The 23261-nt window shown below is 56.9% G+C and overlaps 1 protein-coding gene across 3 annotated transcripts in view; it reads right to left on the bottom strand.

The window, feature by feature from the left end:
- Positions 1-8521: 8521 nt before the first annotated feature.
- SHC2 (SHC adaptor protein 2) overlaps positions 8522-23261 on the bottom strand; it is a 28950-nt gene continuing 14210 nt past the window's right edge. For all 3 annotated transcript variants that reach the window (XM_074939510.1, XM_074939509.1, XM_074939512.1), the window contains 12 exons: positions 20590-20660; positions 18918-18978; positions 18427-18546; positions 17152-17205; positions 15473-15524; positions 14789-14915; positions 13900-14080; positions 12879-12945; positions 11648-11788; positions 11111-11412; positions 10823-10958; positions 8522-9203 (listed from right to left, as the gene is read on the bottom strand). In XM_074939510.1, the coding sequence (XP_074795611.1) occupies positions 10830-10958; positions 11111-11412; positions 11648-11788; positions 12879-12945; positions 13900-14080; positions 14789-14915; positions 15473-15524; positions 17152-17205; positions 18427-18546; positions 18918-18978; positions 20590-20660 (1305 nt within the window). In that variant the 3' untranslated portion in view covers positions 8522-9203; positions 10823-10829. The remainder of the gene's footprint in view (positions 9204-10822; positions 10959-11110; positions 11413-11647; positions 11789-12878; positions 12946-13899; positions 14081-14788; positions 14916-15472; positions 15525-17151; positions 17206-18426; positions 18547-18917; positions 18979-20589; positions 20661-23261) is intronic.

The raw sequence follows: 23261 nt of genomic DNA on the forward strand, positions 1-23261 counted from the left end.
GAGAACAAAGTAGCAGGGTAAATAGAAACAGGGAAACGCAGCTCAGCAGCAGAGCCTTGCCATCACTGCTCGGCACAGGCGTGGGAGCTGGGGAGCTCTGGCGTGCGGGGGGTGGGGGGCGGTGTTACCACGTCCGAGCTCTGCTCAGCTTTTCCACCAGCTTGCTAAGATCTCTGGACGGTCGCACAGAACGTTTATTGAGGATGGCTGACCCCTGGGAGGCCTGTCAGTGGTTTGGAGACATGGGCCTGGCACTCCCGTTTACGTGCCCATGGGATGCAGATATCTAAGGGGCAAATCACGCACTGCAGCCACAGATGCATGGGCGAGGATCGGGGCCACCAAAATCTGAGCACCCCACTCGGCTGGCAGCGGGTGAGGAGCAGCGCCACCAAGATCTGAGCACCCCGCTAGGCTGGCAGCGGGCAAGGGCAGTGGCTATTGGCCCAAGATGCACGCTGTGGATGCAGGGGGAGGAGAAACTGCATTGATAACTGGGTTGGGCTGCATACCCCTCACAGGCAATGAAAGAGTTAACTAGAGACAGAGCAATCAGGGCCCCTGGCTGCACTGGAGAGGTGGGGCAGGCCCCTCTGAAGATGAAGCCCAGCTGGGTGGTGAGCCTAAGGAGAGGGAGCCCAGATGAGGAGGCTGGAGGGAGAGAGGAGAAGAACGCTGGGTCCTTCTCTGCTTGCTAAGGACAGGAGGAAAGGCCTGGAGAGAGGCAGATGTGCAGCATGTCTGGGAAAGGCCCTGAAGGAAGGCCAAGGTAAGATGAAATCCAGGGAGCAGTGAGGAGTCAAGGGAGCAGACCTTAGCTGCTCACAGCAGGGTCCCTGGGCTGCAACCCAGATGAGGGGAAGGATCTGGGTTTCCCTGCTGAGTTTGGAGCTGGGCCTTCAGAGAGAAAGCCCTAGGAGTGAGACCTCGCACAAGAGCAGGGGGACATCCTGCAGAGCCTGAGAAGGGGGGCAGAGTTGGGGGGAGGGAGCCTGGGTAGCAGGTGCAGAATTATGTTTATCTGAGTTTAGTTTACTGGACTCTTTGTTTGCCCAGGAAGGGGCAGGAGAGAATGTGAATTGGCTGGAGAGCAAGGTCATCATGAGAAGAGGCTGGGCTGGAGGGGCTGTTGGTGGGACCACCAGGGAGGAGATCCTGCTACCCCACAGCCAGCCATGAGGGGGGCGCATCAGCAAGTAACTCCTCTCCAGTAACACTCCAGAACGGATCTGAATTTGGTGTCGTGCAGTCTGGCTGATGTAATGCTCCGAGCCACTAAGGGAGCTGTGTCTGGTACACCTAGATGACCCAACTGTGGTTGGCTATTCTTTGCATTCACGGATAAGGAGCGGTCTTTGGACCCGTGCAGAGTGCTGGTGTTGTAACCCACACACCGCCCAAGTGTGGTGCTCTGTTCCATCTAGTGGCACCGAGACCACTTAGAGATTAAGGAGTCTAATACAGCCTTAGTTAAGAGCCATGTGACCTTCAGCTCATACACTAAGCTCCAGAGATCCCAGGTTCAATCCTACCTAGTGGGTTCTGTCAGACCGATAGCTGGAGCGTGTGAAACAACTTGCCCCCCAAACGACTCCTTGTCCGGGGAAGCTGGGGGGAAATGCAGGCGTCACAACGTCTCGCGGACTCAAGGCGGACACGCCAGCAGTGGTGGGTGGTTGTGGAGTGATTCTCAAAGAGGGAGAAGCTGTTGGATGCCCGGGGCCTGGCAGGTGTTTGGACCAGCGAGGCTGAGAGCCTGTTTTACAACCGCTAAATTCATGGATTAGGAAAGGGAAACCAGCAATACCCTCAGTTAGTATCAGAGCCCTGAATTTAGCCCTGTGATAATGGTTGGGGGTACTTAAAAGGGTTCTTGTTCATTAACCAGCCAAGTAGCAGAAGACAGAATAGGAGACTGAGTTGCTGGTAATTTGATTTTTACCAGTTCTTTCATGTAACTGAAAAATTCCCAGGTTTTACAAAAGCAATTATTTGTTTTTTACTGATTTTTTTTCCCCCCCACCTGAATTCTGGACCACACAAGTACATGACACTACTCAGTATGTTAAATTAATCCAATCCGTTCCACTGGGTAAACCAGCGGGTCACAAACTGTGGGCTGGGACCCCAAAGTAGGCCGGGACCCTGTTTTAGTAGGGTTGCCTGGCCTGGCTTAGACTTGCTGAGGCCCAGGGCCAAAGCTGAAGACCTGAGCCCCACCAGCTAGGGCTGAAGCCTGAGGGCTTCTGCTCTGGGTGGTGGGGCTTAGGTTACAGGCCCCCTGCCTGGGTCTGAAGGTGGGCTTCAGTTTTGCCCCTCCCATATTTGCCGCACAGGGTGGTGGGGTTTGGGCTTTGGCCCCTCATCCTAGACTGTGGGGCTTGGGCGGACTCAGGCTTCCACCGCCGCCCCCCATTCGGACTGCTGGGGTCATGTGGTAATTTTTGTTGTCAGAAGGGGGTCGCAGTGCGATGAAGTTTGAAAATCCCTGGGCTAGCCTAATTGATTATTAATTTAATACCGCTAAGTGCGAACGTTACTCTGTTAAAGTAAGGCCATGTAGTACGAGATACACGTGTACAAGCAGATGCATATGGGTATGTACCATTATGAGCAATGCATGAAATAAACCGCAGCTGTAAGCCGCTTTGACTGTCAGTGCTCTGACTTTTCTCTATTTGCTGCTTTTCTCTGTCCTCCCGTCCGGCCGTATTAACCCCAGTATTTACCCAGAAAACGTTGACGTTGTTTTTTTTTTTTTTGCACCGATTCTCACCCATCTTCTAATATTTATACTAAGCCCAATAATTTCCTGGGAAACATTCAACAAAATAACAACGGACAATGAAGGGCCTGGCTTACTGGTAACTCCGTTTGCCGGTTCCTTGCCTTCCCCAACAGTCTGGGAGTCGTGAGCAGGCAGCGTTCTGATACCATCTGCTGGTAGCAAGGCAGCAATGAGATCTACCACCGATCCCACAAGTCGCGGCCAGATCACCCTCCCTCAGTTAGAACAACTTCAGAGCTCCAGACGAAGGCTAGCAAGAGAAATACTAAAGCTTTTGCTCAAATAAATTTGTTAGTCTCTAAGGTGCCACAAGTCCTCCTGTTCTTTTTACTAAACAAGCAGCCGCTCATGACGCGGAGGGGAGGAGGGCAGGATGGAGAATGGGACGCTAGGACCAACAGATTTATCAGTAAGTAATATTCCCTTGTGCCTCTCTTCTCCCATCCCACAACATCAGCTTCTTGGATAGACTGCTGATGTAGCTAGCAGTATCTGCCCAGGGGCAGTGCTATGTTACTGGCCACTAGCAGGGTCCTACAGCCAAAAGGGCAACCTGAGAAGCAGAACGGCCCTAGCTGACAATGTCACATGACTCGCAGTGTTGCCAGTTCATGGTTTAATTCTTGCGATATTTGGTGCTTTTCCTCAAGCCTCAGCTCCTGGAGTCCTGGGATGAGGTGAGACTCTCAGTCATTTTCTTTTTTAACGAAGAAGATAATAGGCCTTGTTTTCAAGCTTTTCTTGGATGCCACATCAACCGGAAAGGCTACGACACTGGCAGACAAATTCAAAGAACCCCAAAGTTGCCATTTTGAAATCTCATGATTTTTCAGCCAATCCCATGATTTGGGGGGGGGGAACTCACGATTTCAAAACGTTTGGGGTTGACGATACTAGGAGGGGGTGACGACCATGTCACCACCACCTTACATACCTTGGGCGTGAAGAGGTGACTTCTGTCACAAGTGACAAGATGAGAAGAAGGCAACTGGCCTGCTCATGAGCTGTGCTAATGCAGTGGAAGACCCAGTTAGCCAGGGTGACTTTAGCTGTAGCTTTGGCCTTGTATCCCTCAAAAAAGAGAGTTGCTTTGACTTTCTAAATTCTTGAGAAAGACAGAACTTGAGAACATGCCTTGCCTCCATCCCCCCAACGCAGCCTCTTGTCCTAGGAGGGATACCAGGTAACAGTTCAGAGAGAGAGGAAGAACAATGGGTTAATTCAGATGGAATTTGGAATTCAAAGATTGTCAGGTGCTCAGATACTACGGTGATGGGCACCAAGATATGTACCAAAGATAGATGGTTGTGTTGGGGGATAAATAGATGGGTAACAAAACTGAAGAGGAAGCTGGGGAGGGTGGCATGGGAAACGGGACTCTGGCCCAACTCGGTGCTAGTCAGCCTCTACCAACTCTCTAAGTGTCATGAATGCAATGTTGTCAGCCCAAGTCTGCAGCCAGCTTGAGATAATAGCTCTGAGAGGTGTGAACTGTCTCAGTCATCTCAGTGGGGTGTTAACTCTGAGATGACTCTATTTTACTATTAGTGTTATTAACTATTTAACTGCTGATAATTCTAGCAAAATTATACAGTTAATGTGCTTAGTCCATCATCCCAGATGGACACTCATGCTTCCCCAGCTGTCAAAGACCCCAACATCCCTTGTATCCAGCAACAAAAACCTCTAGCTTCACCCCTTCCCCCTCCCTCCACAAGTACTTCTACCATGCATCTATGGCTTGTCAGTAAAAAAAACCTCTGGCAGATCAAAAATGAAGATGTGCAGAGAGCATAAAATAAATTGAATTGAATAGCAAAGTACTCCCGAGGCTGCTGCCTCGATTGCATTATTCAGGTCCATGTTTAACTCCATAAAAGCCCCCATTTTTTTAATTGAATTAGGGCTGCCACAGGATTTCCTGTCTGTCTCATCAGGGGCGCTGCCGAATCCAGGGATGCTGCTGAAGAATTTAAATACATCTTTCCCTGGAACCTGGCTAAGTGATTCATAGATGGTGACGATCACTATGATTCTCTAGTCTGACCTGCCGCACAACACAAGACTAAATATGCCATGGCCTCAGTCGGGAGTCAAACCTGGGTTAACGTCTCGGAGGTAGTTAGAAGCCTCCCTGAGGATCAGACCCTTAGGGCTTAAGGTCCAGTGCTGGATCCTCATTGATGACCTAGGTGTCTGTATATAACCTGCACACTCTCACATGGGAACTACAGGGGCAGAAAAACATAGAGCCAGTTAGTCCATTTCTGTAAAATAAAAAGCACTGTCATAAATCCCCAAATCCCTTCTTGGGACAAATAAAGAAATCAGCTTTATTTTGAGCAGATCCTTAGTTCTCAGCTTCTCTGTCAGTTTCACAATAGAGCAGCAAAACCCTGGAGAGCACGAGTCACGGTGTCATGGCCCCAGGCTTCAAACACACAGGCCCCGCAACTTCAGTATTGGCCCCCGCAAAAAAAACCCCAAAAGGATGAGACAGACCAAACCAGGATTGGACACTGGATTATTGAAACGCTACAAGTAAGAGCCTCTCTCTCCTGAGGTTTGAAGCCTGGCTTGGCAGAGCTGAGGGATGCGTCTAAGCGATCACACTTTTAGGTGCTTATTCATCTCCAACATATCCCACTAACCCTCTTCGTTACTCCTTCCCAAACTGATTTGGGTTATACAGATGGAGGCAGAATAACCCTGGCAGAGGCAGGCCTATTGTGAAGCAATTAATCCCTTTTAAAAAAGGAAAAAAAAAAACCTCTCTCAAGCATCGGATCACAGCATCCCTAGAAGTCGAAAGGTCCGTGCTGCTCAGACCCAGCAGTAATTGGTGTAAGACAGAGGCTTTCTTTCCAGCGGTAACAGAAGAAAGTGCGTCTCTAGCAGCCTTTTCATGCCTCTGCTATAGAGGGACGATGCAATTATCTCTGCAGACGCATTACGATACTGCAAAAAATAGAACCCGAGATGGAAACGGCTCGTCCCCGCTTGTATTCAGCGATCGATGGAAAATGACTTGTTCGTTAGTTTATTCATCGACTCTTATAACATCTAGCTCTGCTGAGCACCGGACGCTTCCCCAAAGGGTCTTTTATTGACTCAGCGCCCCCGGCCTGGGGGAGTCCGTCCTCTCCCCACCCATGGTAAAACAAAGCGAGGGATTTCTTCAGCAGCAGCTTGCGATTCTGCATTCAGGTAGCTATTGTTGTTGTTGTTATATTTTTTTATTAAAGGGAGTATTATTAACCCCCTTTGATCACGGAGGCACAGAGAGAGAAAGTGGCATGGCCAAGGCCTTAAAGGGGGTCAGTAGCAGAGCCAAGCATAGAACTCAGCTCTCCTGAGCCTTCGCTACGTCCATCTTTCCTCTCATCAGCTGATTGGCCTGGTGCTCCAAATGCTGCCTGCAGTTTGCAATGAACTAGACTCATGAGCCTGGGAACCGGATCAAAACCTTTGAAAATCAGGGCCTAAAAGTTCATCTGGAAGGTGCAACAGATGAGGTGGAGTGGAGGGAGGGGGATTCAGACATACTCACGTGGCTTTGGAAGCGCGCACACACACCCCTCCCAATTTCCCTGAACAACAGCCACCTGGCACTACCCGCTTTTAGGAGCGTTGGGCTGTGCAAGATCCACTGGGCTTTTTCTGCCTCTGTTCCTTTGAGCTACGCTCCTTTTGTGGGGTCATTCTGCTTAGCAAAGAACCTCAAGTCAGGCACACCTGCTGGTTTTTCATTCCCATTTGAATGTGAGTGTTCGTTAACTAGTGATGGATGGTAGCTCGGAGCCTGCAAAAACAGCACATGGCTGCTCAGATGCCAGGCGCAACACAATGAGAGGGAGAGAGACCCGGTCTAGGAAGCACCATTCACTTGTGTCCAAGCCCCACCTTTGGGCTACACCCGGGTGGCAGATCTTGAACCCAGATCCTGGTAGTTCTCCCCTCTCCCGTCCCCCCCGCAAGAAGGCAGCAGGAATAAAAATAAAGGAGCCGTAACATGCTGGAGGAGGAAGAAAGTAATGGGCCAACGCGGCTTAGTGAGGGAACATCCAGACTTCCCCCCCACCCCCACCCCCACCCAGCCAGGGGCTGTGCCTGCAACTGGCAAAGAACAGCTGCAGACAACAGGTGAAACCCAGCTAATTGGAGTCGCCTCCCATTGGCTTTGGATCAGGCCCTTAATTTCCAACGATTCAGCCCATGTCAGGGAAGTGCAACCCTGGAGGAGGTGAGGGCAGCCCCTTGAGAGGCTCCACCTTGATCCCTCTGAGATCAACAGGATGGGCACAGAACAGGGAATGGTAGTGCAATCTTCCCCTTCCTGCCCATGGACCCTCCCCCAGTCCCGGGGCAAGAGGGTGGATTGCTCTCTATGGCTTAGCCAATCTCTGGGTGCCTTGCCGAGGCTGCCCTGGCACCCCAGGAGTGCCAGTAGCAATGTGGGGCGTGGGCAGGTGGACGCAGCTGTAATAATGGTGCTGTGTGTTCGGCAGCAGAGGCATCTCCCAAGGGGAGGAGTAGAAGCCCCAGGAACTGAGTCATTTAAATCTAGACCAGCTCTAGAGACTGGATAATATATAGCAGGGACCAATCCTGCCTGCAAGCTCTGTGGGGCAGGAATTGTCTTTTTGTTTGTACAGCGCCTAGCGCAACGGGATCCCGCTCCAGGCCCGGGGCTACCACAATACAAAGATTAGCAAATGCATGTGACGTGACCAAGCTCCCATGTCCCTGAGCTAACTCCCTCCACCTTGGATCCAAACACTCCTACGTTGTCAATGGGGGTGTGTGTCTGAGAATCTGAGCCCGGGTTGAGGTCTGAAATCCACAGCGCCTCCCCATTCTCTGTCCTGGGCTGAGCTCAAATCCTGGCTCCAGCTGCAGATGTCACAGCTGAGCTCTCTCTAATGGGTCCGAACCCCCTCCGTAGGTCTAGGCAACCCCAGCTCCAGTGAGAATCCAGAATCCAAACCTGGATTCCAATTTGAGGGGAGGGTTGGAGGGGCTCCCTCTTAATGTCAGCGATGCCCAGTGTGGATAGCAGGATGCAGTGGGGACACATCAAGCAGGCGAGGACAGGTGCTGGGCTCAATCTGCCGGAAGCCCCTTTGGAAATCAGGTGTTTGGGAGCATGTAGGGGGATGCGGTGGGGGAGCAGAATTCTGGGGGGCGTTAAAAATGGAGTGTCTGCTTGGCTAGGTTGTCTGGAGAATGTAGCACGTGAAACCCATGTGTTGTGCGTACCCCTTGGTGCCTGATCTGCAGTGGATATGAGTCTCTTACAGCCCCCGCTGGGGCAGCTTGGCTCGTTAGTTCAAGCTGTAGCTACTCATGCCTTTAGTTCTGGTGGACCCCAGTTCAATCCCTGGTACGGCAGCCTTCAGGGATGCGCCTCGCAACCCCCTGTTGGCAAGGAGGCCAAGGACAGAATGGGCCAAAGGGACCAACCACTCGGGAGCTTACGCTGCCAATAGGTAACTTCAGTGTCTGGACCAGATGGAGGCTCATGGGACAGTATGTGAAAGCTGCCCCACGGGAGCCAGGGGTGGATCTGTCATGGCCTGCTTTCACCTGAGCGGCTCTTTGCAAGGAGCAGCAGCTGTCCTACGCCAGAGCAGAGGCAGATGGCTCTGTTCATCTCTTTCCCCCAGGGCACAGGCTGCACTGGGGTCTGCCAAGCGGAGTCAAGAACACGTTCAGGCCGTTTGATCATTTCCACATTTAATTAGAAACGTATTCAAACCAGCGAACCCCTCGCTGCGTGTCAGACGCTTCCCCGAACGCCGGCGCGTTGGCAAGGCAATCGCTGGATGGCGTTTAAAAGGCTGCCACCGTTCAGTGGAATTCTCACCGTGGGTCCCAGCTGATGGATGCTCAGTGCCGGGTAGCCTGTAAAATCCCGCTACAACGTGACACAGACCCGGGTGCCTGAGAGGAGCAAGCCCCACCTTGCTGGACAAGGTACCTTTCCATTGTCCTCTCTTGTAATGCCGGCTGGGGTGGCACTGGAGGAGGTGGGAGCTTCCAAAGAGCAGGGACCCCTGCTGGAAGATGACATCTCTTGGGAGCAGCTGGGCTTGGAGGAGCTGTGAGCATTGCATAGCAGGTGCTTGGTGAGCCTCCAAAGCTTAGGCTCTGGGGAAGGTCCCATCTTCCACCATCCAAAGGAAGCAGGCACCTGGGCTACCCCACCCAGAGTGGAAGGGCAGTGCCACGACCCAGGCTTGGTACTAGAAGCCTGGCTGAGGCTCTGAAGTGGGGCAGAAGCCGAGTGGACACCAAGTCACCTCCTGGGCAGCTGTGCAGGAGGAGAGATGCGTCCCAGTGGTGGGTCGGCCACACCCTCGCTTGTGTCGCTCTTTGTCCTCTCTCCCAAGGTCCAAAAGCCTGTCTTCAGGTCCTGATTCGATAAGCAGAGTGCTGATAAGATCTGAAGTCGTTTTCCTAATGATGGGCCATCTCGGCCAGATAACGTAATTACAAGATTGTCCCCTCACGGCTGCAAAGTGGAGTCTAAGCAGCTATTACGGTAATGGGTTGGCTTGGGAGGTTTCGGGAGATGGGGAAGAGGCTCCTATTCCCTTTGCAGATGGGACTGGGGCCTTGTGCTTCTGACACCTCCCGCCGCATCCAATCATACCTCCAAAGGAGGTTCCCTACCCCTCTGATGGTCTCTAGCAGCGACTAAACCTAACAGCTGCGCTGGATGCTTTTTAGCCCTCAGAAGGCCATACCAGCTTTAGCTAACTCCTCTCCACAGCACCACCTGCGAGGTAGGTAGGTCAATATCATCCTCCCCATTTTACAGATGGGGAAAACTGAGGCACAGAGCGGCAAAGCAACTTGCCGAAGGTCACCCAGCAAGTCAGCTGCACAGGTGAAGGCAAAGAACGCTGTTGTCCTGGCCCCCAGCGCTGTGCTTAGGCCACTAGACCACAGTCCGCGCCCAGCCGTGGCTACAAGCGGCTCTCCGAGCAAGGCTCCCTGCTCGCAATTCGTTTGTTTTAATTAACTACTAGTCTAAGAAGCCGGGGCAGGTTTGATCTGTTGTGTGTGTGCTCCTGGTGGGACGTATGCGGCACAGAGCTGAGCTCCGTTTGTGTCCCCCGGGCTCCGCGGCGGGTAGCGGGGGGAGAGCCATGCTAACACTCCAGGTGGAGTTTTGTCAGCACAGGTAGAATAAATACGTCTCAGGATAGGAGGAAGAATGAAAAAGTCGGCGTGGATTGTGGCAGCAGCTAGGAGGGAAAGAGGGGATGGAGCAACAGTCTGTAGGGGGGAGAGAGAGAGAGAAGGAAGATGGCACAAGGCTGGGGGGGGCGGGGGGGGACGTAACAGCAGTCCGCTGGCGGAGGTGGGAGAGAGAACACGAATGGGCAGGGGTCCACCGAAGAGACACCAATGGCCGCCTGTAGGCGTGGGGACAGCAGCAGCAACCTGTAGGCGAGTGACAGCCATCCATAGGCAAGAGGGAAGGTGGCGCTAGCCCAGAGGAAGGGGAAAGAAGGGGGGAGCGTGGCCGCAAGTGGAGGGGAGAGGGAAAGAGGCAGCTGTTTGGGGAGGGGAGGGAAAACAGTCCCCTGGGGAAAGAGAAAGGGTGACTGTGGGCACTGGGTGGTGGAGGAGGAGCAGAAGGGGATGTGGGTGCTGCTTAGGGAAGCAGGGAGGGGGGTTTCTGTCTGTGGCATCCCCTTGTCTTTTTCACCTGGCTCCCCTCTCCTCCGTGGGCAGGTGCTCCGAGCACAGAGCCAGCCCCCCGGAGGGCTCTGGGCCAGAGAGAAAGGAGATTGCTGTCAGAGAGGCAGGGACCCAGCACGCTCAGGGGGCGTCTCACTCCCAGCGACCCCCGTTAGCCCAGCCCAAGAGGCAGTGGGTACGGGCCTGACCCCGCCGGGGTGCCCGCACAGAGGAGAGAGGGTGCGGGCCAATTCCCCACTGCCCCGCTGCTCTGACTGGGGCGAATGCAGGAGAGAATCAGGCCCCCTGGTCTCCTGCCCGCCCCCTGCCGAGGGGACGCACCCAGCCATCACTGCTTCCTCTTCACCACCTGCCTCAGGTGCAGCTCGCTCTCTGCCGCCACAATGGGCTGCTCATTCTTCAGGTGATAGTTGATCAGGTGGCTGATGCTCTCGAACCGGATGTCCTTGGTCCTCACCTGGAGCAACAGAACAGGGAGGGGGGTGGCCGTGAGGCGGGGAGAGGGCAGGTCACACACCACCCAGAGAGGAGGCTGATGGGGCTAAGCGGGGCGGGGGGGCCCGTCAAGGACATGCGGGCTGAGTTCGGGGAGCCCGGCCCGCTCCTTACCACACCCTCAGGATCCACCAGCAGCAGATGCTTGGGCTGCCCGCCGTTCATGCCCGTCAGGACGTACTGCCCGGGGTTGGTGATGCTGTCCCTCACCAGGAAGTCCCCGTCCATCTGCAGCAGCTTCTCCGCCTCTCGCCGGCTCATCTTCCCGTGGTACCAGGGCTCCCGCTTCAGCTGCTCTTCCGTGGGGGCGATGGGAGCCTTCCGGGTGGGCGGGCTGGGCCACTGGTCCTCTAGGGGCGGGCTGGCCCCGCCAGCCACCGTGGATTCATGCAGCTTTAGGGCGTCTTCAAAAGGCCCTGCAAGAAGCCAAGACTATAAAGCAAGGAGGGGACAGGCCCTGGCAGCTACCCTAGCCAGGATCACACTACAGGGCTCCCAGTTCCCAGGCCTCCTGCCAGCCAGGTTTGGGAAGAATTCTCCCGTTGCTGGACCTTGGGCTGGCTCTTTTCAAGGCCTTGAGCCAAAGACCAAAAGCAACTCCCCCTATTCTGTTCTAGTGAGGTTCCTTCAATCCAAGAGCCGCTGTCTTACTCATGTCAAAGAGATCCTTGGGGGGGCTCTCCTCGTGCTCCCAGCCGTCCAGGCACTGCGTGTTGACGTACATGTGCTCTTCGTAGTCGCGGCATCCCAGGGGCTGGCTGTCTGCCTGGAGGTAGCCGTCGCAGGACTGGCCTGGAAGACACAGTGAGGGCCAGTGAGCGCCGGCAGGCTCTGCGCAAAGGAACCACAGGAGCTGGGCCTGCCACACCGGGATCCATGGGTGGTGCGAGAACTGCCGGCTGAGGGAGGCTAGCCCCCCACCCCTTCTGCCTGAGGCCCTGCCTCTTCTGTGACCCCCTGCCGGAGCCCAAAGCTGCCGTCACTGCGGCCACTGGCCTCCACCCCAGGCTAGCCCCCCGGAGCAGCAGGAAGGTGGGCGGCACGGCCCCAGCCTCACCCGGGGCCAGAACTGGGGGACTGGAGCCGCACGCAGAATGGAAAGTAGGAGGTGAGAGGTGGGGGCGAAGCATGAGTGGGGCCATGCCTGGATGTTTTGGGGAGGCACAGCCTCCCCCAGCCTATGATACCCGCCGCCCATGCTAGGATCGCTCCCTATGATCTACCCTCTGGGGTTTTGTCCAGTTCAGTTGTACCAGTGGGGGCCCCCACCGCTTCCCTGGGGAGGTGATTTCCACCTACCCTCCTCCCTGCTAGGAAGTTCTCCTGCTCCATGCAGCCTGAACTTCCCTCTGCTGAGTTTCACCCCATTGCTCCTCCCTTTAGGATTGTCCTCTCCTTGGCCACACACTCCTACACTGATCTCACCTTCCCCTGGGTCCTTTCCCCTCCCCCTATTTGGCCCTTTCACCCTGACTCGCTAGGGGAGGAGCAGGAGACCAAGCTTCTTAAATTCGTCTCTGATGGGAGCAGCTGCTGTAACATCCAGGGGAGACTCGGGGACAAGCTCATTGGTGGCCAGAAACACCCCCACCCCTGACAGTTCCCCCTGGAGTCCATGTGGTGACGGTGCGGAAGGATCAGCTGACGTGCCAGGCTGTGTGACTCATGCCAAAGAATTGGGTTTGCAAAAGAGGCATCGCTCCAAGCAGCTGCCCTATGCATTGTTCTCAGCTAGTTTTCTTGTAGCCGGGCAACTAGGGACAGTGATGCCCATCTCCGAGGTTTCTACCACAGGCATTTGCAAGTCCTGGGCCATGCATTCCCGTGCCCACAGAGACGTGAGTCCCTGGGTTAAATGACACCTTCGAGCTGCAGCACGTACCAGGAGCGTCGCCGTCCCAGTGGGAGCCCGGGTGGCTGTTCTGGTCTCTTCTGGCAGGAAATCCAACCTGTGAAGCAGAAGAATCAGACCTCGGTCCATGCAGCCAGCACACATGATGCAGGAGGTTTGTTTCCCCTCCACACGTGGCGAAGGGGTGGGCATGTGATATGGAGACCCAGGCAGTGGACAGGGAGATGCGTTAGGTGGAGGTGTGAGGACAGCTGAATACCCCGGCTTTGCTCGCTGCCTCCTCAGGGCCTCCACCCCTTTCTGGCAAATGGAAACCGGTGCTAGGCCCAGAAACACAGCCTGGAGGTCACAGCTCGTGGTCACATGGAAGTGTGCAGCAGGTCCCCCCCGTGACCCCCAGGAGCTCCTTCACCCCTGCACGCTTCAGCTCCCTCCTCTGTATAATGGGGTGATGCGGCCCGTGTGGGGTGACACAGCCTGTGAGAGATCGAGGCGGTTAGTGACGGCCAGTGCAGGGACCGTGGGATTGGCGCGCCTCCGTCCCTCCTGTTCTTTGCCTGTTGCACGCCATTGCTTCGTCTCCTGAGGGCTGTAACACGTTCATCTGGGGTTTAGTGGCCTGTGATGTGCAGAGGATCGAACGCTCCCTTCTGGCCTTAAACGCGATGAACCGATGACTCGAGGGCTAGAGCTTTTGGTAAAATCCCACGCAGCCTTCAGAGGCTGTGACAGTCTTTACTGCTGGACAACAGACCCCTCAAGCCACAGAGGAGGCCATAGAGCTGTATGGGGCTCTCCCTGATGGACCCACCTCCATCCCTGACCCCAGAAGCTATTCTAGAGACACTCCTGGCCTGACCCCGCACCAGGCACTCACTGGGGGAGTCCTCGATGGGGACAAGAACAAGGTTTGGTTTCCAGCTTTCAGCATCAGGGGAAAAGGCTCGGTTCAACACAGGAGGTTCTGGGTGCAACCGTGGGGTGGGGAGGTTGTGAGGCTGGGGGGAATCGGGGAAGCTGCACAGCCAAGCGTGCTGACTGCAGGATTCACCTGGCTGAAGTGACCGGCACAGGAGGGCTGGGAGTGCGCGTGGCCCAGCAACATTCCATGCCTGAGCCGAGAGTCGACGAGTCCCCCCAGGGGAGGCTCCTTCCCCGGGATGCTGTTGTAGTAATCGTGTTCGGCCATCTCCTCTTCATCGCCCCACGCGGATTCCTCGGTCCCCATTACCCTGTGCAACAGAGAACACGGGAGTTAGGGAATGTGGTTAGACTCCAGAGCTGGAGCATCAGAGCACCCAGAGATTGGCAACCCAGCACCCAGGCCCAGAGCATCCCCAGATCTAGCACCCAGGGCACCAAGAGCCAGGGCATCTCATGATCTAGGACCCAGGGCATGATAGCACCTAGTACTGAGAGCACCCTGGACCTAGCACCCCTAGCTGTGACAAAACCCACAGACAGGGTCACCGTCGTATGGAGCATGCTGCAGGGCCCTGTATCTTGTGATGCAGAGAATGGTAACACCCCAATGCACCGGGCAGAGGACGGTCCCGTTCTTCCACCAACAGCCCTGCTGGGGGCTTGAAGTAGCTCAGGTCCTGCTCAGGTGGTGACTGCAAAGCAGTTCCATGAAGGCTTGGCAGTGTGAACGCCACCTTGTCCCCGAGTCTGGAGAGCACCTGGTGGGACCGGTAGGAAGTGGCTGGGATGCCAGGTCACTTGCCAGCATAAGGGATGGATGAACGTGGGGGTAGAAGGCTGCAAGGCCTCATTCACCTGGACCAGCTTTGGGAATATGCCTCGGAATTGCTGCCCAGGATAAGGTGAGAAGGTGCAGACCTGCATAAAAGCAGGCCCAGTCTGGCCAGGGCGACCCCAGAGCAGAAATCTGGGTTCCCAGCAGCACCAACAGGCCCCGTGTCTCTCACCCCCCCTACCTGTCCGGCGGCACCACCACCTTGGGGGGGCTGTGCAGATACTGCTTGAAGCGCAGCTCGAAGGCCTGTCCCACCGTGTTGATGATGCTCTGAGCCAGCCCGTCACAGCACTCCAGGATGTGGCACGCTGCCCGGCAGGGAGGGAGACACAGACACATCAGGCGGGGCATCTGAGACCTTTATCCCACGGCAGGACTGGGCACGAGGCCCCCCGGGTGACATATGGCATGGGACACCCATCGCTTTAAGGTGAAATGGGGCCAGTCTTGCCTGGGTCATAATTAACTGCCCCCTCGCCTGAGGAGGTGGGACTAATGGGGTCAGGTGTCTGCATGGCGAACACCTGGGCCTCATCAAAAGGCTTGAGAGAGAAGGGATGGGGAAGGAAGCTGTAGACCAGGCTGCTGTTGGAAGCAGGGATGTCCCTGAGAGAAGTCGTAGCAGATCCAGGGGAAAGGAGCCTCCAGAGTGGAAGAATCCCTGCAAGGCCACGTGCTGGCAGGAGGGGCGCTCCGGTGGTGAGTTCCCCAGTTACACTCCGCACAATAAATGCACAAGAGGTCGTGCGGGGAGCCCTTCTCCATACTTTTGGCCAACATGGGTCTCCTGGTTAGCCTTGATCCTTCCTTGCTTATCACCCCTCTTTGTTACCCCCCTGTGTCCTCTCACCCCTGCCCTGCTCACCTCTTTGGTTAATGGGATCCTTTGCCACATAGGCCACATAGTCTGTCATGTCCTGGAGAGAAAGGGAGAGTCAGGGAAGGAAGGGTTTTGTGGCTATCATTCCTGGGGCCCGGGATCTGGCCTGCAGGCTAAGGGTCGGAGGGGCTTGAGGCAGGGCTATGAATCTGGGTGTGAAGGGGAATGAGCCACAATCCTCTGGCTGGCAGATCCCCCTTCCCCAGGCAACGTGGGTGTAGGTCCCTGCTCTGATACACTCCCTCCTTGGCTGGTGAGGGCCAGGGAGGGCTGCAGAGACAGCGAGGGTTACCCGGTGCTGGGCCTCACCCCATTGCCCCAGGGCAATCTGCCCTCCGTAGTGCCCACCGGGGGCCAGCTCCCTGGGGCTGACTGAGGGAGGACTGCCCTCTCGTGGCTGCAGCCCAAAGAGGAGATAAAGGACATACTACCCCTGGTAGCTGCAGGAGCTTATGTAGGGGGTGGCTAGGCTTTGGGGGTGAAAGAAGCAGGGGTCCAGGCCCCAATCCTTGAAGGAGGGAGAGAGGGACAGGGGGAGCAAATTGCCTGTTGCCTGCAGGGATGGAATCTCATTGTACTGTCAGGCTCTGCGAAGGGGGTTTGCTCTGGCGGACAAGTGCACTCAGGGCATGGGGGCCAGGAAGCGGCGTGTGTCCCTCTGCAGCGCCCCCCTCTGGTCAGTGCAGGTATGGCATGGCAGGTCACTGCTTTGTGGATAGGGGTAGACACTCCTCTGTGGGAGAGCCCTGGACCAACCAACCGGCCAGAGAGGCGTTTCTCTGGCTACCCTGGCCTTTCCCTGCTTCTTTGTTGTCTCCTCAGGGCTTAGGAGCTGTTACAAGGCCCAGCTGGAGAGGGAGAGAGGCCAGGCAGGACCCCTGAGCTCTCAGAGTAGGAAACAAGTTGAGGGGGAGGGGACTTGCCTTCCCCCCGCCCCGGGTTACCACCGTTGAAATGCAAAATACTGGCAACCCCCCATCCACAAAGCAGGCCTGTCACAACCCCAGCCACAAGGCAACTCCACAGCGCCCCCCCACCACCACCCCCAACAGCCACTGATAGTATCTAGAGAGAGGACACCTGTAGACAAGACGGATAATCATCGCGGGTCTCCTCACTGTCCCATCACTCAAACCCTGTCTCACACACCCATGCGCAGGGCGGACGGCTGCTGTATTTGCAACGGTTTTGCTCTGTTGTCACTTACACCATGGAAGTGGGAACACGGCAGCATCTTTCGCTGGCCGCGGACACTTTGAACATGAGCTGTCCCAGCGTCGTGCGAGAATACTGCAAAGCTTTAGACCCATGTTTTAAAAAAAAAAACCCCACAAAAAATCTGGCCGTTTAAATTATTTTTCTGGCAAAACCATAAAAAAACCCAGAGAGGCTGGTCATATAACAGCCAGTTGGGAGCCCTCCCACACCCAGCCGTCGGTGCCCAGGACTGAGGCTGCAGCAGGCAGAAGCTGGTCCACTGGCAGTGTGATTGTTGCTGCCCGTTGATCACCGCCAGAGGCAAAAGAAACTGAGGCAGGGGGGAGAGAAGAGAGGGATGCAAAGGGGGCGAGGAAGAAGGAGGGGGAGGAGGAGATGCAGAAGGGAGCGGGGCCGTGAGGAGCTGGCGACTCCTCTAATCTCCACGCACCGAGGGCGGCCCTTACCGTGTCTCCTCCCGAGGCAAAGGAGATGGACTGCATGTGATGGTTGGCAATGATCTGCAGGGGACAGAGGCAGGTGTTAAATATCTTTGGAAAGGTCGCTGGGAGGCTCTGGAATCGCTCAGCGCAGTGGCTCGGTAGAGCGGGGGGAGGGTGGGGATGGACCCGCCACCAGCCCATGCCGAAAGTCGATGCTCTGGGAACCGTCCTGGCTTTCCTCTGCTGTTGGGGGGAGGCGGGAGCTAGGCAGGCTATATCCACCCCAACCGGCCTAGGGCATGTAGGCTGTGGCTCGTCGAATGGACACGCCTGCCTCCTGCTGGCGAGCGTGGTTGGTTCTGAAACGCCAGCTTCCCCTCCCTGCTCGGATCGCAGCCGGGAATCCCCCTCTCCCATCATATCGCCACCCTGTGGAGCCTTACCGGCTTGCCTGACTGTTTAAAGGGGATAAAACAACATGGGGGCTTGCAAGAGCAAAGGGTGGCCTAGTGGTTGGAGCACAGGCCTGGCAGCTGGGCCCACCTGAGTTCTAATCCCTGCCCTGATACTAGCTCCCCATCCTGTGTAACCCTGAGTTGTTCTATCCTTGTGCTCTGAGGATAAGCAAGGTGCTGCTCACCTGCCCTCTAGAGCTAGATACGCTGATCCCCAAATTGGGTGGGGCCCAGCTCCGGGGGTTGGGCTCACCCCGTATAGGGACAGGTGTTCGGGTGCCTCTCTGTCACCCCGGAGTGGATCCTCTGCATTGGGCGAATGATGCTGGATTTACAGCGGTGAAGCTGAGAGCAGAATTTAGCCCCAGATCTGAATGTTGGAGCTGGCCTCTCACTTTCCCAGTGTCTGGGGTTTCACCATGGAGGGGGCGGAGTTGCAGAGGACGCTCGGAGGGAGAATACCCAGGAACAACGAGATGAAATTGAGCAAAAGGAGGTGTAAATGGAGGCTGAATGGCCAAAGGATGTTCCTAGCAGTCGGCATGGAATCATCTCTGCAAGGGGGCACCCCATCGCTTGGGATACGGAAAGCTCGACTGGCCAGAGCACTAGAGAAGGACCCTATATGGGGTTGGGTGGACTTGGCAATTCTGTGCCTGTGCAAAGCCCCAGAAGCAGTGGCACAACTTAGAGCAGCCTCAAGGCTGCTCTAACCTGCGCTAGGGGCTGCACAAGTCCCACTGGATAGGCGAGGTGCAAGCAGCCTCCCCTCTGTCCCTGTCCCAACTGGTCCTAGATCTCCATGCCCCAGGGGAGCCATCGGAGCACTTGGGTGGGCACTAACCTGCCGGGTGGTGGGGATCATGAGGTTGAGCCCGTCGATGGAGATGTTGACAGTGATGCTCATCCCAGCGAAGTGCAGATTGTTCTTGCCCAGGATGGAGAAGAGGGCTTTGTTAGGCGCCTGGGGAGGGAGAAAAGGGCTGGAGGGTCATCGCCTCATCCAGGGTAACACTGGGTGCTGCGCTCAGCTAACCAGACAGGGCGATGGCGGGGGGACAGTGCAGGAAGCTTCTGCAACTCTGCTGAGCTGAACCAGCCCCGGCGCAGTCAGCGAAGTGTCCAGCTTCCTGCCTGCAGACAACCGCTCTGCGCAGGTCAACAGTGCTGGGAAGGGGATCCTAGGGGAGAGTGCTCCGAGGATGCTGGGGGAGAGATCCCAGAACCTGAACCTGCCTTAATAACCCTTAACCACGTCTGCCCAGGGTCTGCAAAGCCAAGTCGGCATCATCAGCCCTGTTTTACAGATGGGGAAAGTGAGGCACGGTTACCCACCTTCTTCTTCCAGGCCCCTTTGACCCCGGGCACCGCCTCGTACAGTCTGTTGATGGCTTCCCTGCAAGCAAAGAATCAAGCAGTCTGCAGTTAATCCTCCAGCCCCCGTGGCGAGACTGGGTCAGTGGGACCTGACCTACCCCACCCCACCCCTGCTGCTAAAATGCTACCACCTGCATTGTCTGGAGGGGTGCACCGGGGACTCTTGCAATGACTGTTGGGGCGGGAACAGCTGGTCCACATCACCTGTGGCTGGGGGCACTTCCCCAGGCTTCCTTTGTTAGCGAGCTGGGAGAGAGCCCCCCCGCCTCAGGCTGGGATCCTTCCCTCCAGGATCCCAGCCCCCGGGGATGCTGCGCTCCGACAGCTTTCAAGGGGCCCAGTTCAGCCTCGGTCAGCACCTGCAGCGTTTGTCCTGCTTGCCGGACACCCGGCCCCGATGTGGGGTAAATATGGAGGTCTCCCCACATGCAGAAGCTACATGGAGCCGGCGGGTCCCTGAGTCCCAGCTAGCAGCTCGGCCTGCTCCCCAAGCCCACGGAGTCCACGCGCCCGAGAGAGACGTCTCCCAGGGACCTCGTCCCCATCCCCAGGACTTGGATGGAGGCTGCCTCCATGCGTGTCCCCCGGCGCCGTCACCCTCTGCCTGCTCCGTGCTCCTGCTGCTCCCACGGCGCTGCGGGGACAGGACCATCAATACGCCGTGGCTGGCAATCTGCTCTGGAGGCTCCTTCCCTCTCCCCCGCCTCCTGTCGATCCGCCTGGGGCCGCCCAACGCTGCATCGGCAGGCAGGAGACTCTGCCGTTCTGCGCCCCCCCCTCCACCCCCAGCTTCTCTTGCTACCTGTCTGGTTTGCAGACGGAGCTGCTGCAGCAGAACCTGCCCCCCACGTCCCTTCCCTGAGCCCTCCGGGCCGGTGGCTTTATTTGAAATGCACGTGGGGATTTCTCAGCTGGGCTGTTTGGGGTGGAGCTGAGGGGTGGGGAAGGGGAGCCAGCCCTGAAGACTGGAGGCCTGCGATCTCCCCCAGACCAGGACAACAGAGTTAGTTTCCACGCCCGCCCCACCTTCCATGGTGTCTGGCACCCATAACCCACCCCTGCCCGTGCTGTGTGCCATGGCATGGTGTGGACGCCAGGAGTCAGCCAGGGGGTCCCTTAGGGCCCGTGCTGTGTGCCATGGCATGGTGTGGACGCCAGGAGTCAGCCAGGGGGTCCCTTAGGGCCCGCACTGTGTGCCATGGCATGGTGTGGATGCCTGGGGTCAGACAGAGGGTCCCTTAGGGCCCGCGCTGTGTGCCATGGCATGGTGTGGATGCCTGGGGTCAGACAGAGGGTCCCTTAGGGCCCACGCTGTGTGCCATGGCATGGTGTGGATGCCTGGGGTCAGACAGGGGGTCCCTTAGGGCCCGTGCTGTGTGCCATGGCATGGTGTGGATGCCTGGGGTCAGACAGAGGGTCCCTTAGGGCCCGCGCTGTGTGCCATGGCATGGTGTGGGTGCCAGGGGTCAGCCAGGCAGGTTGGCTGGACTGCAAGCTCTATGGAGCACCTGCAGTGCTAGGTGGAGACGAACCTGTCCCACAGGCTTTCTCAGCCCTGAATCTCCGGAAAGCTGGTGCATTCATTTGGAAGTAGGGGAAAGCCCGGGGCAGGGGGCCCGGAGGGGCTTACCTGGTAACCTGCGTCCGGGTGTTAAAGTCAAGAGATCTCATGGAGCGCAGCACTTCAATGCAGCCCATGTACTGGAAGAGAAAGGGGTTGAAATCAGCCAGGCTGCAGTGCTCTGCTCAGATCCCCAGCTCACGGGAGGGCAACAGGAGACCCAGCCAGGCGGGAGCAACAGGTTAGGGGGAGCGGGAGCTAGCGCACCCCAAAGAGCTTGCGGAATTCACACACCCAGTTCAATGGACTCGGGCTGACAGGCTAAAAATAGCAGGGCAGACAGTCGGGGTTGGCCTGGAGCCCGGGCTCTGGAATCCAGCGAGGGGTGCAAAGAGAGGGCATCCCCGAGGCTTTGTCTGTGAGCACATTTCATGAACTGACTCCCACCCTTTTGCCCTGTTGGGGGGCACATCAGAACTCTCTGTGGGAGACCAGAAAAGCAGCCCCTGGCTGGCATCAAGCGGAGCAAGGGTAAGCCACACCCGCTCAGTGCCCCGTGCTGTCCCCCACTAGCGTTGGCTGGGCACCGTTCTAGAGGTCCAAGAGCCTCCTGCAGCCTTGGCTAAGAGAGCTGGGGTGTAACCGGGCAGGTGACCTGCCCCTTTGAAGGCCAGGAGGCCGGGGCCGCTCACCCCTACCCTGCTACCCATGTGCAGGTGTCGTCCTTCAGGGCAGGAAAGCCCAGCAGTTGACAGCTGGCTGGGGAGTAGAAGCTGCTCCTACGTGGGACCAAAGAGCCTGACTGGGGACCGGGGGTTGGCAAAGGACTGTGGCTGCCTGGGCCAGAGGGTTGGGTTGGCCATAGCCCGGTACCCGCCGGCGGGCATCAGGAGAGGCTGTTGCAGCTGGGGCCAGCCTGGGAGGAAGGAGGTGGGATGCTGAGCCTGGCTGGTGCAAAGGTCTCTTTGTTTTGTGCTTTCCTGGACTTTGTCTACGGGCCTCCGTTCCCCTGGGCAGGGCTGACCTGTCTAGTGACGTGGCTGGGAGGGGCAGGTCATACCGGCGACTGGACTAGGCCGAAGAGTGCGGCGCGGGGAAGCTGAGCCAGAACATGTGAGAGGCCACGCTACCCCGAGTCCGGCCTGGTACGCTGCTAATCCTGCCCCGCCTCGGCAGGCCGCGCTCATAACTCACGCTCCTGATCGAGCGGGCCCCTCGAATGGTTTGAGGATGTCGGTGCCAGGATGAAGGGGGCCAGGCTGACAGCTCTGCAGCCTGGAGCCTTCTGTCTGCACCGAGCAGGGACAGAGCAGACAGCGTGTGGGCAAACTGCCCACGCACCACCCACGTGGCAGGCCTCAGTCCCGAGCTGGAAGGGAGCCTGTCTCCAAGAGCAAGCTCCGTCTCCGTTGCTGTCAGGCCGTGGCTTCTCCCTTGAGGCGGCTAGCAAGGGGGCCAATTAGTGCCAGTTGCCATGGGGCTTTGTGCAGTGTCAACACCTTCCCTCTGGGCACCGGACTGATATCCATGAAATTCGTCTCTCGCCAGCTGCTAAACAGCCACCGTGTAGCCATGATTTCCAGCTCCATCTGTCTGCATGCGGGGCCAACCCCACGTCGCTGTGCCCCCCTCCCAGCCCCTACCCCTCTTCAGTGGTGCATTAGCTGCCTTTCCAGCAGGCACTGCCAACGAGGTCAGTTTAATGGGTTTGGCAGGGCTCCAGGAGAAAAGGCTGGAGGCGAAATGTATGGCGGCTGATTAGGGCCACAGCAAGCTTAGGGCTGGAAAGAAATTCACTTGGATCATCCCGCCAGGTGCTCGCCTCCTGCAGCGCTCGCCTGCTTATCCCTTGCTAGCAGTGATTAAAATGTACAACCTCTCCTGAGGGGGAAAAGGAGGAGGGGGAGCCTAAGAGGTTCTGAGCAACCCCAGCGCTCCTTGGTCTCAGGATCAGGACCTTTATCCTGGCCTCTGTCTGAGGGGTGGATACCTGGGGCCAGATCCTCAGCTGGCGTAAACTGGGAGAGCTGCCTTGACCTGTGCTGATTTGCCCCTTAGACCGGGGGCAGTCTTTGCCAACTCTAGTTACTTTCATTTCAAGGCCCAAGCAGCAGCTTGCTCCCCATCAAAGTCCTGCCTTATGGGGAGGTTGGGGAAGGGGGGAGACAGGATAGTGCCCTACTGATGGTCCTGCCTTCTGCTGTGCAGCTACTGTAAGCTCTGGGGGGTGGGACCGATGCAGGAGGATACACCAATGTTTTTGTGCTGGGGATAATGGGACTTTGCCCTTGGATGGCTCCCTCCAGCACAGGACCCCCCCCCAAAGCCTTTTCAGATAAGTCTGAGTCTCCCAAGGCCCCTGTAAATAAGTGTCTTTATCCCCATTTTGCAGAAGAGGGAAGCTGAGGCAAAGAGACAGTGTCATAAGTGACTTGCCTTAGGTTGCCTGGCAAGGCAGTGGCAGAGCTAGCACTGCCAGCTGAATTATGGTCCAGGGGCAGGTGTTCCGGCCTGTGTTAGACAGGAGTCAGGCGCGATTATCCTGATTCCAAGGCCGGTGCTTTACCCACTGGACCATGCCCCCTTCTTTCCTCCCCTGAGCTTTGACTCCTGCCCTGTGCTCTCCCCGACTGGCATTCCAGCTGCTGCGGAGATGGAAATCTGCTGCCAGCTTACAGCCTCCCGTGCAGCCTCAAGCCTTCACTTTATTGGGAGTTCGGGGTATCCCCTTTCGACTTGCT

Source organism: Natator depressus, chromosome 25 (assembly GCF_965152275.1).
Source record: "Natator depressus isolate rNatDep1 chromosome 25, rNatDep2.hap1, whole genome shotgun sequence".
NCBI lineage: Eukaryota > Metazoa > Chordata > Testudines > Cheloniidae > Natator > Natator depressus.